The sequence below is a fragment of the Spodoptera frugiperda genome, chromosome 3 (genome assembly GCF_023101765.2).
Source record: "Spodoptera frugiperda isolate SF20-4 chromosome 3, AGI-APGP_CSIRO_Sfru_2.0, whole genome shotgun sequence".
NCBI lineage: Eukaryota > Metazoa > Arthropoda > Insecta > Lepidoptera > Noctuidae > Spodoptera > Spodoptera frugiperda.
Genome location: NC_064214.1, coordinates 8,430,831 through 8,449,282, shown reverse-complemented (window position 1 = coordinate 8,449,282; position 18,452 = coordinate 8,430,831). Strand labels below are relative to the sequence as shown.

Genomic DNA, 18,452 nt, shown 5'->3' with positions numbered 1-18,452 from the left:
AAATCATAAGTACCTACTATTTTCTGTACCAAAACAAAAACTGTAAATGTGAAATTGAACAGAATTATCAAATTTGATGCAGTCGTTCAAGAGTTATGAACACACAAACATATTGACAATATATTTTTTTCATAGATAATGTTAAAGTATGAATATTTGGCTCTTAGCTAGACTATGTTTCACTATTTACAACACAAAATTATATTATTTTTTAACAATAAGAAGTAGGTGATATTCTTGTCTAATAGGGATGATGACGGAGTATGAAAATTAAAAATCTATTTAGTCCATCAGTTAGGTAATGAAAAAATATTAGACACGTATTTTTTATTTTGTCATATAAGACAACAATGCTTACATAAAACGTGTCAAAGTTTAGGAGTGGGAGCTAACTACGTCACTATTGAGTATAAAACCTACTCAAAAGTGACGTCACGTGATATTTCAAATCGATATACCTCTATCTTTGAAAGTATATGCTTCCGTAAAGAAAATTAAATACGTGGCTAATATTTTATAATAATCTACAAGACGGATATTAAAATAAAAATTTGTCATCTACCCTATTAAAGCACGGCCTACAAGACAATCATTATCAAAATACAAGAAAAAAAAAAGTACGTATATCGATGCGTAAAAAAAGAACGTTCTTTTTTTAAATTTAAATAACGTCAACACATCAAAATTACTTGCTTTACAAACATTACTTGACTTGTCAAATTATACTGCAGATGAAGTTAACCTAAACTATTTGTCTTCAATCGATATTTAGCTTTATAACTAAACAGTTAGGGTTGAAAATTTTTAGGGTAGCTTAATGTGGTGGTCTGTATATACAGACCGTGGTGGTATCACCTCCAAAGTATCTTCAATCGACTTTAAACTTTATAACCAAACAGTTAGAGTTGAAAATCTTTAGGGTAGCTTAATGTGCTGGCCTGTATAGCATCTCCAAACTATCTTCAATCGACTTTTAACTTTATAACCAAACAGTTAAGGTTGAAAATGTTTAGGGTAGCTTGATATGCTGGTCTGTATAGCACCTCCAAACTATCGTCAATCGACTTGTAACTTTATAACCAAACAGTTAAGGTTGAAAATCTTTAGGATAGCTTAATGTGTTGGTCTATATAGCACCTCCAAACTATCTTCAATCGACTTTTAACTGTATTATGAAACGGTTACGGTTGAAAATATTTAAGGTAACTTAATGTGCTGGTCTGTATAGCATCTTCAATCGACTTTTAACTTTATAACCAAACAGTTAAGGTTGAAAATCTTTAGGGTAGCTCAATATGCTGGTCTGTATAGCACTTCCAAACTATCTTCTATCGACTTTTAACTTTATAACCAAACAGTTAAGGTTGAAAATGTTTAGGGTAGCTTGATATGCTGGTGTCTAAACAAGACTCAGGAATTTCGTCATAACAGGCTTAGAGTAACCAGGGAGTCAGCGGGATGAAGAGTTAGTGGGGATCGAGGGTCGGCGGTGAAGGGTTCCACTCGAGGATGGACTGTCAGCTTCCCTGCAGCATCAGGTCGAGGAGCCGGAGTAATCCTCACATGCTGCAGCACTCGTAGTAGACAGCATTTCATTTGGATTAGGGCGAATCTTTTACCTGTGGGATATGAAAATTATTTAATTTAATTTAACTGAAGATGTATCGACTTGTTTATTTTACTTGGCCTTATGCAATGTGTAAACGGAACGCTCTCCCAAAAATGCTTATTTTTTTTTTGGTTTTATAATTTTAATCGTTTTTGTTTTCGTGTTATTAATTCAACATCAGCCTTATGTAGTTGATTATAACTATTATTAATATAAACATTGAATTCCTTATTTTTTAGTACAAATTATAACTTTGGTTTCCGGGATGTCCGTTTACGTCCTGTATTTAATTCACGAGTCGAATAGTATATACTATTGAGATGGGCACATTTCGATTTTTCGAAAATACTCAGTATTAAATAACCCGGAGTTTGGCGATTGGCACTCTTATTTCAAGTACATCTCTTATTTCAACATCTATAATATTCATGATCAAAAAATAGGTCCTAGCATTTTAATAATATAAACATGCACTGTATCGGTCAAACAAACAAACATACATTCGCATTTTTATTAGTAAGTAAGGATTAAATAAAAACAAAACTGACGCCAAAGTAGGTTAAACTTTAATAAAAAAAAATCTGAGTAACACATTCCAACATCTATTTACGTAGCAATAAGTATCAAATTGCCACTTCAACTTCAAGTGGGTAGTAGCGTCAGCAAAAACATGCAACCCGACACTGAATGCGATGTAAGATGTAACGCAATATGTTTATTTGCTGACTCTACGAGTTACCGAGAAGGCAGCGCATATGGGAACGTTTGAGCGACATTTTTTTGACTGCCTCGTTGGCCGAGTGGTTGCAAGTTCGACTGCCGGGCAAGGGGTCTCGGGTTCGATTCCCGGGTCGGGCGAAGTATTACTGGGCTTTTTTCGCTTTTTTGAAAATTTCTCAGTGGTAGCACGGAGTCTGGAAATGTGCCCTGTATATGGCAATAGGCTCACCACCTATTACATGGGACTTACAACATAAATTGTGAAAAGTGGGTGTACACAGTGGCATTACATGCCATAATGTGCACCTCTGCCTACCCCTTCGGGGATTAAAGGCGTAACGATATGTATGTATGTATGTTTATTTGCTGACTCTACGAGTTTCTGAGAAAGCAGCGCATATGGGAACGTTTGAGCGATATTTTTTTAAAGCATACTTCAATTCGTCTTAAGTAAAGCTATTATTTTGTCACCTTATCGGGAACAATATTTCAATGCGTCAAATCGCCTTTTAGTTTCTAAGTGGTTAGATACACCCGTACACACATACATAAAAAACACGCACACACCACTCAGAAGTGTCGAATTCCTACCCCACTTCACCACCGTGCTGATTGATAACAGCGGTTGTCTCTATCAGCGCACGAAATACAACGAGCTTGTTTTTTATAGGATAGACTGGCTAACGAATATACGGATTACCTAATGGTAAGCAACCTAGAAGAGTTACAAGTGCGTTGCTATTTATATTTTATTAATATGTTAATGCGTAAGTATTTTTGTAGTTATAGTTTAAAAGTTGTGATGGCAACGTAGATACCATATTGATAAGATTTATTGTAAAAAAAAAACAAATTGTATGACAAGGGCACAGACCAAAAGTCCGTGGAGAACAAAATTGTAAATAAACTTATTAAAAAAAAGTGCGATGCTGGCCTTTTGTGGGTATCCCTAATATGAGGATTGAGGAATCGTCAGGTTAATGGTAATCCCAAAAAGTACAATTGTAACACCTCTGGTGTACCGGTTATCCATGGGCAGCGGCATTTACTTACCATCAGGTAATCTGTCTGCTCGAATATCGGCTTATACCATAATAAAAATACCTTAAGAGCCCCATATACCCACATCGATAAACTAAGGACTATTGGGCACATACTACTACTATTATAGACATACCTATACAATACCGCGGCCCATCTCCGAAGGGCATGTAGACTCCTGGCGGCGGCTGCGGCCTGCCTTCAGACCAGCGCTCAGGGATGAAGGCAGACGCGTTCTCGAAGTACTGCAATATAAACAGAACATACAAAACAATGTAAGCAAGAAATGTATTGTGAACCTGATTGAAAAAGAGTAGCCCATGGAGCTTCTTGCTCGTTCTTCTCCATAGGAATCTACGCTTTGGAACGAGCAAATAGCTTTACTGGAGGACTGACCGACAGATAAACATTTTGAATATTTTGTTTAACATGACACCCAGGCCCGAAACAACAATTTATAGATCACACAAAGAGTTTTTTCGTACAAGATCAAACCCGCTACACATAGCACGGCAGCTAGTTATCCAGCCATCACGCCAACCGTGCAATCAACTGTTACTGATTTTTAACTAAAAATGGTCATTAACAGTTTTGTCGTTAAGCACATATTTTATCAGTTTTCTATTAATATTTCAATCACCTTATCAATATACTTCTCAACTTAAGAAATAACTCTTAACCTTTTAAAAGAGCTTGCCTTAGACTGCTTTCCACCAAAGATGTGCTTGCTATGTAGCTTTGCTACGAAGTAATAGCTAAGCTGTGAAACTATATGACCGTTTCCACTGATACTAAGCTATGTAGCTGTGCGAGGAAGATGTGCAGCTCGAAAGCATACTCAAGCATGTATCGATAGTAGAGAAGCCATCCATATCACACACCCATAGCACGCGTGTTTCTATATAAAAAACTTAGCTTTGCTGAGTCCGTTTCCACCAATGCTAAGCTATGTGTACCAATGAATATGATTGGTGGAAGGCAAACGTAGCATAGCACATCTCTGTTGGAAAAGCACCCTTAAACTTAAAACCGTCCTTTAAAAAACATCTTGAACAAGTCAGTACTTGACAATGATTGTCATCGACCACTTGTAATTCAATATTCTTCAACGAAGATTAAAACGTTATCGTTATTTTATTATTGGAAGTGAACTAGATTAGAATAATTGTTTTGACAGTTCATTTCGTTTCAATAAAATATGTAAAACTGCTAGCTACGTGGTCTGCAGTTTCATTGGAAATCGAGTAAACAACGTTTTGCGTTGTGGATGAATATTCGGTTTTACTCAAGTTTTACTCAACAGTGCAAATGTTGTTTCTTGCGACGTTCAAGGGATGATGACATTTCATTATCTAGACTAATAAATAAAATTGGACTGTCTGTTTGTAATATTGAAATAACCGATTTTTACTACATGCATATTGCATAAATGTATACGGTGACTGCTAATTGATGAAGTATATTTAAACACGTGATTGTACTCATGATTACAAACAACTTTCCCAAAGAAACTTTTTATAGTATTATTGCTATCACAATAACAAAACAACAAATATCATTCATTCATTCATCATTCATTCATCATCAACATAACTCATACTCAAAAATAACTAACTACTCAACTCAAACAACTTACAAAACCGAGTCTACCATACAAATATTATGCCATAAACAGTATTTTAAACAAAGCAAAAAGATCGCCCGCATCGCCTTCAGATAACGGTATAAAATAAAATAAAATAAATAAATAGAACGTACTCTTGCACAGCACAGCTTCGCGCGAGTACGTGCCAACTCTTAGCGGAAATCTTACACGAAATAAAACTTGGGAACAAAGTGTTAGACCGGCACTTGCATACAAGTTGTATAGATAAGCCAGTAACTCGCTTCCGACATGTTCAGAATATACCACTAATACCAGTATAACTTACTTCTACGATAAATTACTTGGCGAACTGGAAACTGGTTATATCTAGGCACTATATGTTCGTTCGCTTGGCCTTTTACCAACTGGGTTGTGGTATTTATTGAGTCTTTTTTAGCCAGATTTGAGCCTTACGTTAGTTTACATGAAACATTTTGACTAAACTACTGATAAATCGGTTTTTGTTTTATCTGTGAGGAAAAAGGCGAGCAGGAGTAACAGACCCTTACTGACTAAAAATCAACCCGTTCCTACTCCTGCTTTTCGAGCCGAAGCCCCGGTAACCCGCTAGGTAGTCTGCAGCTCCGGGTCGACATCAGCCCTACTGGTTACCATCTATGGTGGTCTAATGTCTCTTTAAGGCGAGCACGGAACGAGACGCGCCGTACATTGACTATCCGCTAGGGGTGATTCTCTATCTCTTTCTTTGCTTAAAACATCGAATCTTGGATGATAATTAGTAAATATCTTACGTTGTTTTAAGAAAAATGAAGTGTGAACTAAACACAAAAGTGAGTTTAATAAGCTGATGACCAACATTGAAAAGGTACTATAAGAAAGAGAAAAATAAATTATATTTGACATGGCAATAGGCTCACCACCTATTACATGGGACTTACAACATAAATTGTGAAAAGTGGGTGTACACAGTGGCATTACGTGCCATAATGTGCACCTCTGCCTACCCCTTCGGGGATTAAAGGTGTGACGATATGTATGTAAATAAATAAATGATATATAAAACTATGGCCCACCTGTTCATCCCTCTGTATGCCTAGCGTAGGGAAGAGCACGATGGTTCCCCTCTCCACCACTATGTTGGTGTCGGGGATGGTGTACTCCTTGGTGCACATGCGCTGGATGCTCGGGAACGGCGGGTACAGGCGCAGAGTTTCTGGGAAAAGATACAGTCATATAAGTGCAGTGTTACTTTAAATGTGGGAGATTAAATGTGTGGATGTGCTTCGGCATGAATGGGACGGCTCGACGGGAATAATACCACGGCCCCGCAGAAAACCAACGTGAAACAACGCTTGCGTTGTGTAGGTGAGGTTACCAGAGACCCAATTACCCTTTCCCAATCTTCTCAATGCCCGTTTCTCCAACAACCCTTAATTTCCTAACTCCCAAAAGGCCGGCGACGCACTTGTAACGCATCTGGTGATTCGAGTGTCCATGGGGGATGGCGATTGCTTACCGGCTTATATCATAAAAAAACACACCAAGAGATAAAAGGTATCACGAAGATACACAGACATTAGACATAGGTACATATATAAGAAGTACCTAGTACCTACAGCCCGCATTTCCCGCTCCTTTCCAATCGCGTAGGTGCCTAATAAGTAATTAGTTTCAACACCACATCCACCAGTCTGTGACCCCAATTGGTTTGTTACTTGTAACCGGAAAAGTTTCTTTTAATGAGTTTTTACTTCTCCGAGTAATGGGCGAGTGCTTAAAGAACCGTAGCCGTTACACTGGCTTACCACAGACAGAAGTTACAGGTGTTAAACTAGGTCGTTTCGGGTATTTATAGGATCTGTGTCGTGTGGTGGAATGTATGGAGCTAGGAATTAGTAGGTATGAATAATATAAGAAGTTACTATACTCGTATATGTTTGGTGAACAGTTAATACATTGCGGGATTTATATAGAAAGACGAAAAGGATGGAATAATGCAGGGTGGCTCTCTGATTACAGAACACAACGCAACAGTTGTTTCACGTCGGTTTTCTGTGTATTTCCATGAATAAATTTAATGCAATAAGCACTTACATCGGTGTACTGATACTCAAAAAATTATCAAAGGTCTCATGGCAATAAACATTTAACTCCCATCGAAATACTTTAAACAGTTTTTAGGGTTCCGTAGCCAAATGGCAAAAAACGGAACCCTTATAGATTCGTCATGTCTGTCTGGCTGTCCGTCCGTCCGTCCGTATGTCACAGCCATTTTTTATAAAATTGAGTCTTATAGAGCCATTTGTAGAAGTCATTCCTATTTATATTTAACCGAACTGCAAAAAATAGACCTATATTCTCAGTTTAACCATTACTTTCTTACCCTGGATCACCATCTCCATATAAACCAACTCCTGCAGCAGTTCGTACGTGATCTTCCCATCATGTTTGTCCACCACCTGCCTGATCTCTTGCCGCATCTTCTCCTGCACCTGCTGGTTGGCTGCCAGCTCCAGGAACAGGAAGGCCAGGGTTGAGGAGGTGGTTTCAAACCCACCGAGGAAGATGATGAAGGCATTTGCTGATATCACCATGTCAGCTGCGAATGTAATTTTGTTACATTAGTAAGCCGTTGGTTTAGATCGGTAGAGAAATATAAAGAATAAGAAAATAGTTTAGAAAAGTTGTAAATGCGAAGAAGTTTGTTTTTTGGTTGGTTTGTTATTTTTTTAAGTAACGTAACGTCACGTCTTTTATCTCCGAAGGGGTAGGTAGGTACTAGGTACATTACGGCACGTGAAGCCACTATACGTTACATACAGTACAGTACTGTACACCCACTTTTCACCATTTGTACTGCCATATCTTTGGCTCATTTCCAGACTCCGTGCTACTACTGAGATTTTATTTCCCGAAAAAAGCCCAGTAAAACTTTGCCCGACCCGGGAGTCGAACCCAAGACCCTATGCCCGGCAGTCGCATTGCGACCTTAAAATTTACCTATTTAACCAATTTTGTTAAGAAAATGTAATAATACCTACATTGTATAGTTCGGAGAAGAGTACGAAAAACATCATAGGATTTCTTTCATAGGAAATTCAAGTGAACAAAACTACGGCTAAAAGCTACCTAAATGCAGTACTTAAGTAAACAAGCAAAACATAAACGCTCGTTAATACTCGTAAACAAATCGAATATAATTAATTATGTGAAAAGTTTAAAATTATCAACGGAATTAAGTAAAGTCAACGAGTTTAGCAATATCGGAATGAGTTGCCCTAATTTGTGAAGTTAATGCGACAGTATTAATTATCTTTAACGGTTTACTTAAAGATAAAAGTTATAATGAGTTAGCGCTTAGCTGCAGCCGCCATTTTTTAAAATATGAACTTGAATATTTTGTTTTTGGATAATAATTTGCTAAAACGCACCATGCGTTGCTAAATTCTCCGTGCAAGAAAAGCCTTTGGTCAGCATTGGCTTCTTTTAGGGTATCTATTGATGTGTGTGATATTGCAAACCTTATTAAGTTACATAGTCTTAATATATTTTGTAGATAATGTACAAGTTTCCTAAGTGCGTATATATTTAAATATAATAAAACGTTGTGGAACTCTTTGTGTGATCTACAAATTTTTGTTTCGGGTCCGACCGTCAGAAAATCCCACTGTGGAGACACTAGAATTTACTCCTGACCTATATATGCATAAATAATTAAACTTTAATTTGCTTGAATAAGATTTTTAAATGTACCTACATATATTATGTACCTAATCTGCATAAAAAATGCACTTATCTTATCTTAATAATCAATATTTTAATTATCTTATGTAAGGATTACAAAGGACTACAAAAACTTACTGATTTCCACATCATCCTGGTCCTTCTTGCAAGTATTGTTGTTGGACTCATCGTTTCTCAGCGCCATCATCATGTCGATGAAGTCCCCTCGCTTCTCCTGGTCGCCTGAAATTTTTGTATTAGCAAATTGTCAATCACGCGTATTCCGTCTATAAGCCAAGTTTTTTGTAGGTACTGTAATGAAAATTTTCGAAAATCCAGAAAAACTAATCTACTTTATTTTGTCTAAAACAGATTATTTAGATCTAAACTTTTCATCATCGTCATCATCATATCAGCTACAAGACGTCCACTGCTGAACAAATTCCTCCCCCAATGACCTCCAGATAGGCTGGTTGGAAGCGACCTGCATCCAGCGGCTCTCTGCGACCTTAATCAGGTCTTCTGTCTATCTTATGAGTGAAATTTTTAGGCAGTAATAAACAGTTTACTCACGTAACTGTTTGACAGGGCAACTCGACTGATTACAAGCCACGCAAAGGGCCTATAAACGCTAACCACGTCGCTTTTCGCGCTCCTCGATAAACATCGAATAGTTACGTGCGTAAAACTATGTTTATAAATAATTCGTTTATTATTAAAGATATATTACCATTCTCCCGCGCCCTCAGCACAGTTGTGACGATGTTATAGAAGAAGTCATGTGTCTTCTTTGGTATGATTCTCATTCGAAAGAACAATACAAAAGCCGGCCAGAACTGACGCATCGTTCTGCAAATAATTACAATTTCATTAGTATAAACTAGTTACTGCAGTTCAGTTTCACCTGCTCTGTTCAGCTCCTATTGGTCATAGCGTAATGTTTTATAGCCTATAACCTTCCTCGATAAATGGACTATCCAACACAAAAAGGATTATTGAAATCGGATCGATAGTTCTAAAGATTGGCACATTCAAACAAACTAACAATCTCTTCAGCTTTATAAATTAAGTGTAGATATAGATATAGAAGTACCTATAGATAACATAATATAAAAAAGATAAATAATTAACTCAGACACATCTAAAGAAAATAATTGCGATTTCACCTAGTCACCACATCACGCACAATTTGAAGAAAATTGATCATGATTGATGTACCTACAATTTAATATTTTGAAAATAACTAATTTCTATACTAAACTGTAATCCAGCACAAAGACCAATTAAAATAACAACAAATTACAATCATAACTTAACAAGAAGAACTTGAACACTTACAAACTAATTTCTTGATTAAGTTAAATAAGTTTTCTTATCTGAAAGTAGGTAATTAAATGAACTATCTAAATAATAAGTGATTGGCTAGCTAGTAGCTTCAGCCTCTAACTATGAAAGTTAGGAATCAATTTCTTATTTATAAATGGACGATCGAATGTAGCAAACGTGGCCTTGTCTTGAATAAATACTTGGATTTTTGTCCAAGTTAATTGAGTAAGAATTAGTGTCAATTAGAAGTTTTGATTGACCATTTAGGGCAGTAGAAAGAATTTGTAAGCAATTGCGTAGGTATACGTGTAGGATCAAAATTAATTTTGTGGTACTGAACAGATTTAGTTGCTACTAGTTTAATTATGCTATTGAAATAAATGAAAATCACGGTTTACTCGCGTACATTAATGGAGAAAAGCGAGTCTCGACTCGAAACTAGTAGCACTAGTAGCATTCAGGACAGGACTCTTCATCATGAGAAGCGTGCGCAGACGCGGCGACGTCGCGCAGCCTACTGAGTATTAGTAAAGCTTTTCTTCATTAATGTACGTGAGTAAACCGTGATTTTTAGTTAACTTAGTAAATATTATTCATGATAGTTATTATAAAAATATCTCATTGTAATTTAGCATGAATGGCCGTATACCGTAATATACGTACTTAAAAATAAATCTAAACAGGCATAACAATATGATCTACATCATATTGAAATTTCAATATGATCTCTTTAATAATGCACACATTGCTATTCTGAGATAAAATTTTGAAATGTATTCGGAATGAAAGACCTTCACTTAGCGCCTGGTGGCGGAAACACCAAATATCACTGACTCACCGATTATCCAAATAAATAGAAGAAACAATACATAATACGAAAAACTTACTTCTCAAAAATATTAAACAGCGACATCTCGTAGAAGGCATGCAAAGCCACAGCGAAGGGATCGTCTTCATTATACATCACGTTACTTTTTAAACCAAACGCGCAAGGCACTATGGCATCCGCTGTATAACCACCAACAAGCTTCTCAGAGTTTACCACAGCACAAATTTGTTCTACACCGTTCGGTTGACCATCTGACTTTACTGAGCCATTTTTGTTCGCTTCGTTCTTAGACTGTGTCAGCAAATCTTGTACTCTGGTCACGAATTCTACTGCTGTGTTCTCTATGAGCGGGAACATGCCGCGCAGTTTGTTTGGTCTGGAATTGAGAAAATTGCTCCGTTAGAGGTAAGAACGGTTTACTACACTCGTGTTATGTTACGTCGCTTTACAAATTTGTCTTACTGAATAAGAAAGGTTTTAACTTTTTTTTGGAAATGAATTATATTGAAAATGTTACTTGAAAACTATGTATGTCTGTCAACCTAATCGACTTATACTTATCAGTTCATTAAATGATACATCATATGTACAACTTACATAAACACTTACATACAACAATACATATGAAATGTATTGTGTTTCTTATCATTTAACACAATTTACTATTAAGCAGGTATACATGTGCTAATAACAGCAAACAATTCCTAGAAAGTATTTCTTTTTTTTATGGGACCGCTGCAACTCCTGTAAGCCAGAACCTACAGTAGATACAACCATGAAAACACCGGAACGTGGAAGTCCGGCGCGTCCGTGGGACATGACTGTCTTGGACCCCGCAACGAAATAAATTAGAATATATTATTAGAGGAGAAGAAAAAGAAAACGATAGGTTCCACTTCCCTCGGTGAATTAGGAAGTATTTAGTAATATCCAAATTATTGAATCTATTGTAGATCTAAATATATCTAAATAATGTAAATACATAATAATTGTATCTACTTTAGATTCTGGCTAACAGGAGTTGCACCAGTATGGGAGATTGTAGCGGGCTTGTCCCATTTAAAAAAGTCATATCTAAAATACTCACGAGAATATCGGCGATATCTTAGCCCTGAGCCTCTTCCATTCGTTCCCCCTCAAGAACAGCACGGAGCCAGCGAGGGGATCCACGTCCTTGTTGAAGAAGAACCCTCGGTCTGTGAAGTGCTGGAAGTCATTGACGCACACTCTTCGGATCAGCTCAGGGTCGCGGATCACCAGAGTGCGCTGGTAGAATTGGTGGCAGCCTGGAATTGTGATGGAAGAATATGTTAGGAATTTGGTGCAGATACTTCTTCAGTTGTGAAGGTCAAATGATAGTGAAATGTGGAAAGCCGCCTTGGGCGAGGCGAGAAGGATTGTCAGACTCTGACTAAAAACCAACCCGTTCCTGCTACTACTTTTAGAGGAGCCCCGGTAACCCGCTAGGCAATCCGCAGCCACAACTGTGATTGAGGTATCAGTAGAGAAAAAAGAGGTAATACCTTAAGCATTGTGCGTCATTTCAGTTTCCATGTTACTACTACAGCCTAGGGTCCTACAGGTCCTAGGACCTAGGGCCTACAGGCCCTAGTGGTCGCAAGTGCGGGGCTGCTGGACAAGGGATCTCGGGTTCGATTCCCGTATCGAGCAGAGTAACACTGGAAATTTTTGGAATTTAGAAAATTTCTCAGTAGTAGCACAGTCTGAAATTGTTCCCAATATAGGGCAATAGGCTCACACGAAAAGTGGGTGTACATTCTATAGTGGCATTATGTGCCGTAATGTGCACCTCTGCCGACAAAAGGCGGGTCGTTGCTGTTACTACTAAAAAACTCGACACACTTATACGTGTAATGTTATCCCCAGTTAGATCTGTAGTCATTTGTCTAATTTACCATTTTTTGTGTCGGCTTGTATAAATGAAAAATGAAATCCCTTAATTGAATCAATCATTCCTGGGTAAATATTAAAACTATTATAAAAAAAAAAAAATATATTAATCGATTAGAAAATTATTCCAGCTTTGGCGTAACGAGGTGGAATTGGTTTGTAAATGCGGCATCATCATCGTGGCGGTTTAATGCCTAAACGGTTGGTAGGTACATTGGCACAAATTGTTAAGAGAAAAACGTATGATAGTGAACACACCCACGAACTCACGACATAATATGTAGAAATTTTTTGTGTTGGGCATTTAAAAAGACCGGAGTGGACAAAGTAACAGATTACCGAGGCTCCGGTTCAAAGCAGGTTTAGAAACGGGTGGTTTTTAGTCAGTAACAGTCTGACACTCCCTTTTGCCTCAGTCAACGCAGGAGAAGTCGTTGACTTATTTCAAAAAAGGAATTTAAAAAGAAAGTAATTTAAATTGAATTTATACACATCAAAATCATCGTAAAAATTCTAGACAACATCACGTTTTTGGCTTACAGACCGAACAATACTGGCTGTACTGGTTACACCAGCTGTGATATGGAGGATGAACGGGCAACCGGCTGCCACTGCCAGTCAGACCGTGTCTAACTTATTCAATTAATCAATGGCCAATTACCAATTACATCATACTGGATCGCATTCACGAATTAGAACGATCAAGTTGTTGTTTACTTTTTATTTTTTTAGAGATTTGGAACCCAGGTTACCGTCACTCTAGAACGATACTCAAGCGGAGATGTATTTGCAAATACAACAGATATATTAAATGCACTATGCATCCCTTTCAAACTATGCTTGAACCCGGCGCTGCAGACTACCGGGGCTCCGGCTCGAAAAGCAGAAATAGGAACGGGGTGGTTTTTAGTCAGTAAGAGTCTGACACTCCCTTTCGCTTTGCACAATGCGGGAGAAGTCATTAGATGATTTTGCCCCCTTAAAAAAACTATGCTTGACCTGAGATCTACATTGTGAACGTAAATTATTTACCAGTCAACACTACTATATAGGTACCCTCTAGAACCCATTTGTCTACCCATCACACCCATCGTACTAGAAAATGAAGTAAGTACTCACCTAAAAACCTCTTATCCTTATAAGTATCGTAGATCCTCTTGAAGCACATGCCTCCCTGCTCCTTGAACATCACCACGGACGGGATGTGGCCCACCACCGGCCAGGCGGGGGGAGAGAACACCCCCCGGGACCTCCAGTAGTCATGGTCATACGTCGTCACAGCCAAAACAACAGCCAAGCTCAAACCGCACGCGACTATACACCATATTACCACAGATCCGAAGGTGTAATATCGCAAAAGCCAAGCCAGTAACACCACAAGTTGCACAGACGATCTTTTAAACCCAAACATTTTGGTTTTATGTATGCAACATTATTTCACTAAGAAAATATTATCTGGAAAAAGTAATGAGAACATTTATAAGTAAAACATTTTACCGCACACTTTTCCATTCGATGTAAGGGGATCATTTATTCAAAAGTTAAAAACAAAAACTTTTATGTCGCTTACACACGCCGATTGAATATTTAAAACAATTTTGCTGAGCGAAATTGAAAAACGACCCTTTTCAGTGAAAACTTAAAGTAGCACATATAAATAAATAATAACATATGTGTATCTCAAAGTTTTGAACACTTAACACCTCATCTTAAATTAACGTCACTCACACAATAAAATTCAAAACTGCAATCCTCTTTCACTCACGCAGGGGCGGACTTGTACATTTTTTATTTAACTTTATTATTTTAATAATAGTTAAATTCGCGAGACATAGCGCTCGCGGCTCGCGCCTGCGCACAATGTGGCCAAATGCGTTAACAAGAATCATGCGCAATCTGTGATGCTGTAAGAGAGAAAGTTTCCCCAGGGCCGAACTTGCCGGCCGTCTGTGTGACACGTTCATTCATGATGCGGTGAGGTAAGTAAGTACATTATGTCTACTTAACCGGGCTAAACAGATGACCTAAATTATATATTTTTTGTAGTATACAACAGTTGTAACATAAACACTCCATGCACATATCTAACTCGACGAGGCTTGTCCTTATTTCCATGTAAATATCAACTTAAGTTGCTCATAAAATGTTTGTTGTTGATTACCATACGTACTTGTATGTGTAGGCTACAGCGAGACATTCCGCCAATCTGACCTATTTATTTTATATTATTTGGGAAATGAGTCGGCGTGCGACAGTAAAATATTTTCATATGTGCCGCACGCTTTATGTCCGTTTTTAATAAGTCATTTAAATACACCTCCCATGTTTTATCGAGCAATTAAAAGAATTTATTTGTTTTAATTAAGATTGGCGTACGGATATTATAGGCGGACAAAATTAATTGCTTTTGTATATTTTACGAAGAACAATCTTTAAAGACTACCTCGAACGTCGACTAATAATTTAAAACCTTTTACTTTCGACATTAAACAATATATTTTTAATTATACTTCGCGATATAATATTTTACACAGAAAAAAAAATTGTTTACTAAGATACATAGGTATGTACTGGAATATTTCAGATGGAATTATATACTGAAAACAGGAAAAACTAATTAAGACAACCAAACAGATATTTTATCTACCATAAGCTACACGACCACATGACCTCCCAAATGCGGCCCTGTTTTGTTTTAGATTTACATTACGTCACTGTCCTCTAAGGTCCGGTCGGCGGCATCTTAACCCACATTTAGTGTTTAATCTACTTAAGTCTGGCTCTTGAGGAGTCAATGAGTGATGAGTGACCAGCAGTCGAAGAGTACGAGAGGCTATTGTTTCTATAGCACAGTACTGTGATAGCGACATTGAAGCAATGTTGGTTATAGCGTTAGTGGCAATTGACCATACCATTTAAAAAAAAAATCGTTGACCCCACACTAGGATTTTCTCCTGTGTCGTGGGTACGTTTACAAACATACAACTTCACATACACATAACACCCAGACCCGAAACAACAATTTGTGGTTCACACAAAGAGTTGTTCCGTGCGGGAATCGAACCCGCTACCCGTTGCGCGGCAGCCAGTTGCCCAGCCACCGCACCAACCGTGCAGTCAGACCTTAAAATCATCCAATGGCTTGAGAGAAGTGAGAGGAAGTGTCAGATTCTTACCGACTAAAAACCACACCGTTCCAAGCCGAAGTCCCTGTAACCCGGTTAGTAGTCCGCAACTCCGGGTATAGGATATCCTCAGGTTCGGAAATGTGTAGGTATTTACCAGCTTCTTCAATATTTTTTAACGTTCATTACGTTGTTGCAAGCAATGGGTTTGTGATTATGGCAACAAGCCGCCTCCCATTTTAATGTTACTAATAACTTAACCAGCAAACACTGATCACTCAGTGTGCAAAACTTAGGTATGTGCTTTTGTTGACCTTTTGAGGAAAAAATATATTTATTTATACCTAACATACTAAATCTATAGTTGGTATTAGGTAATACAATATATATAATTATACTCGTAAAGCTGTAGAGATCGTTTATTTATTTGAACACGCTTATCTCCGAAACCACTGCATGGTTCGATTTGAATAATTATTTTTGTGTTGGATAGTCCATTTATCGAGTACGGTTGTAAGTTATAAAACATCACGCTACAACCAATAGGGGCCGATCAGAGAGGGTGAAACCGTCCGGAACTACCTATATACTATACATAGCTCGCCATTTACCTCCATTCATGCGAACGTGATAAATATCACGTTTATAAATATCGAAGCCATAAGTTCTCCAGACGGTTTCTCTGTTACTAGCGCATCTGAAGTTTCTCAACCAAATCTCGAGGTCACATGAACACATAAGTTTTTAACCAAATCTTATGAAACCATGGCAACGCGTAAACTAAGCAATTCTATCCATAATCATTGAGTGCAAGCTGAATATCACTTTTACCAAGTTGGCCAAGGTTAAGTTACGTGGTGTGGAAGTCAATTATGTAAATTAAGTTTGGATAGTCGATTGTGGGATTTATTAATGTTCTTTTTTTTTCATTGAAACGTTAAGATTTTTTTTCTAGAAATTTCTTATAAACATATTGTGATGATAAGTAAAGACAATGGTTAATGTTTTTATGACTTTTGTTAAACCGATCTTCAATCATGATGGACATAACCTGGATATCTTCAAAGCCCGAGTGAATAGGTTACTTTTGGACAGACGTGGTCCATCGTGGGCCGCTGCATCACTTACCATCAGGTGAGATAGCGGCCATACATCGACCCAACAAATGTAGAAAAAAAAATCTATTTTATATCTATTGAACTTTCGAAGTATTTAAAGTCCCATTTTAATAGTTTAATTTTTACAATTTCCACAAACGAGCAAATTATGTTAGCAGGCTTATAGGACAGTGCCTTAAGTCCACATCAGTAGTGTGTATTGTAAGGAAATATCAAAACTTTGACGTAATATTACTATCTACTAGCGTCGTAAAGACAAATATCACATCACAGAAGGAAACACGTTCTACTGATGTTATGCATGAGATCTAGGCGTCAGTGATGTAGGAACTAAATAAATCTATGCTTCTATGCTAATATATAAAGTTGAAGAGTTTGTTTGTTTATTTGTTTGAACGCGCTAATATCCGGATCTACTGGTCCGATTTGAATAATTCTTTTTGTGTTGGATAGTCAATTTACGTTTAGAAACATTACGCTATGATTAATAGGAGTCGAGTAGTAGGTGGTAAATTATATAAATACGAAAGTAACTCGTGTGTGTTCTTTACGCCTAAACCATTGTACCGATTTGAAAAAAATCTTATGTGTTAGATAGGTCATTTGTCGAAGAAGGTTATGGATATAAAACATCACGCTACGACTTATAGGAGCCGAGCAAAGCAGGTGAAACCGCATGGAAATAGCTAGTAATAAATACTTAGTAGACACTAGAAAGTTATACCTAAAGTTGATTATTTAATGATTTAACACCAAAGTTATGAAGTTAATTATTTGTTTAACAGAGATGTAACTATTACATGTAGGGATTATAGTTTAGTAAAAGGATTTTATGAGTTTTATGAGATAAACGAGTAGATAGATCATAATATTATTTTTTTGATTGTGATTTTTTAGTAAGTAATCCTGCTAAGTAATCCGCAGTTCCGGATCATTAGTCCTACTGGGCCCCATATGTGATGGTATTAAATATTGCCGTTAAAGTCTATATTACTTTGTGACTCCATTGCTACAATTATAAACCAGTAACGTACATTCAAGGAAATAATAAAAATCTACAATATCAATAGCTACGTGGGTAAAAGCCCGCCACAATGAGGAAATCATTGATTACCAGCGATTTTACCATAATAGCGGAGCGATTTATACTGAGACCAGAGTGGCATACTTCAATGTAAATAGTGGCAGATGAGACGTCGGGTCGCACTGGCAGCGGGGAGCGATGGGGCTGGCGGAAGCGATTTTATGATTTATAGTTATTGTTTTGCAATGACTGCATTTTAACCGACTTCCGAAAAATATATGGTATGTTTCTAGCTGACCCGGCAATCTTCGTACCGGACTCTTTTGTTGCTTTTTTCACTTTTTAAACCTTCCTTGGACTTCTACAAATAATTAAAGACCAAAATTTGCCAAATAGATCCAGCCGTTTTCGAGTATAATG

The 18,452-nt window shown here is 37.4% G+C and overlaps 1 protein-coding gene and 1 long non-coding RNA gene across 2 annotated transcripts; both read right to left on the bottom strand.

The window, feature by feature from the left end:
• Positions 1-240: 240 nt before the first annotated feature.
• On the bottom strand, positions 241-1,190 carry LOC126912573 (uncharacterized). The gene is made up of 2 exons (XR_007707277.1): positions 1,138-1,190; positions 241-1,043 (listed from the first exon to the last, which is right to left on the bottom strand). It is a non-coding gene; the product is annotated as an uncharacterized LOC126912573 (long non-coding RNA).
• A 67-nt stretch (positions 1,191-1,257) lies between these two features.
• Positions 1,258-14,651, bottom strand: LOC118274106 (cytochrome P450 6B1). Its single transcript, XM_035591480.2, has 10 exons — positions 14,494-14,651; positions 13,885-14,220; positions 11,942-12,140; positions 10,913-11,230; positions 9,430-9,548; positions 8,838-8,942; positions 7,360-7,575; positions 6,050-6,189; positions 3,507-3,615; positions 1,258-1,619 (listed from the first exon to the last, which is right to left on the bottom strand). The coding sequence occupies exons 2-10, from the start codon at positions 14,174-14,176 to the stop codon at positions 1,423-1,425; spliced, it is 1,695 nt and encodes a 564-aa protein (XP_035447373.1). The 5' UTR covers positions 14,177-14,220; positions 14,494-14,651; the 3' UTR covers positions 1,258-1,422.
• Positions 14,652-18,452: the final 3,801 nt, after the last annotated feature.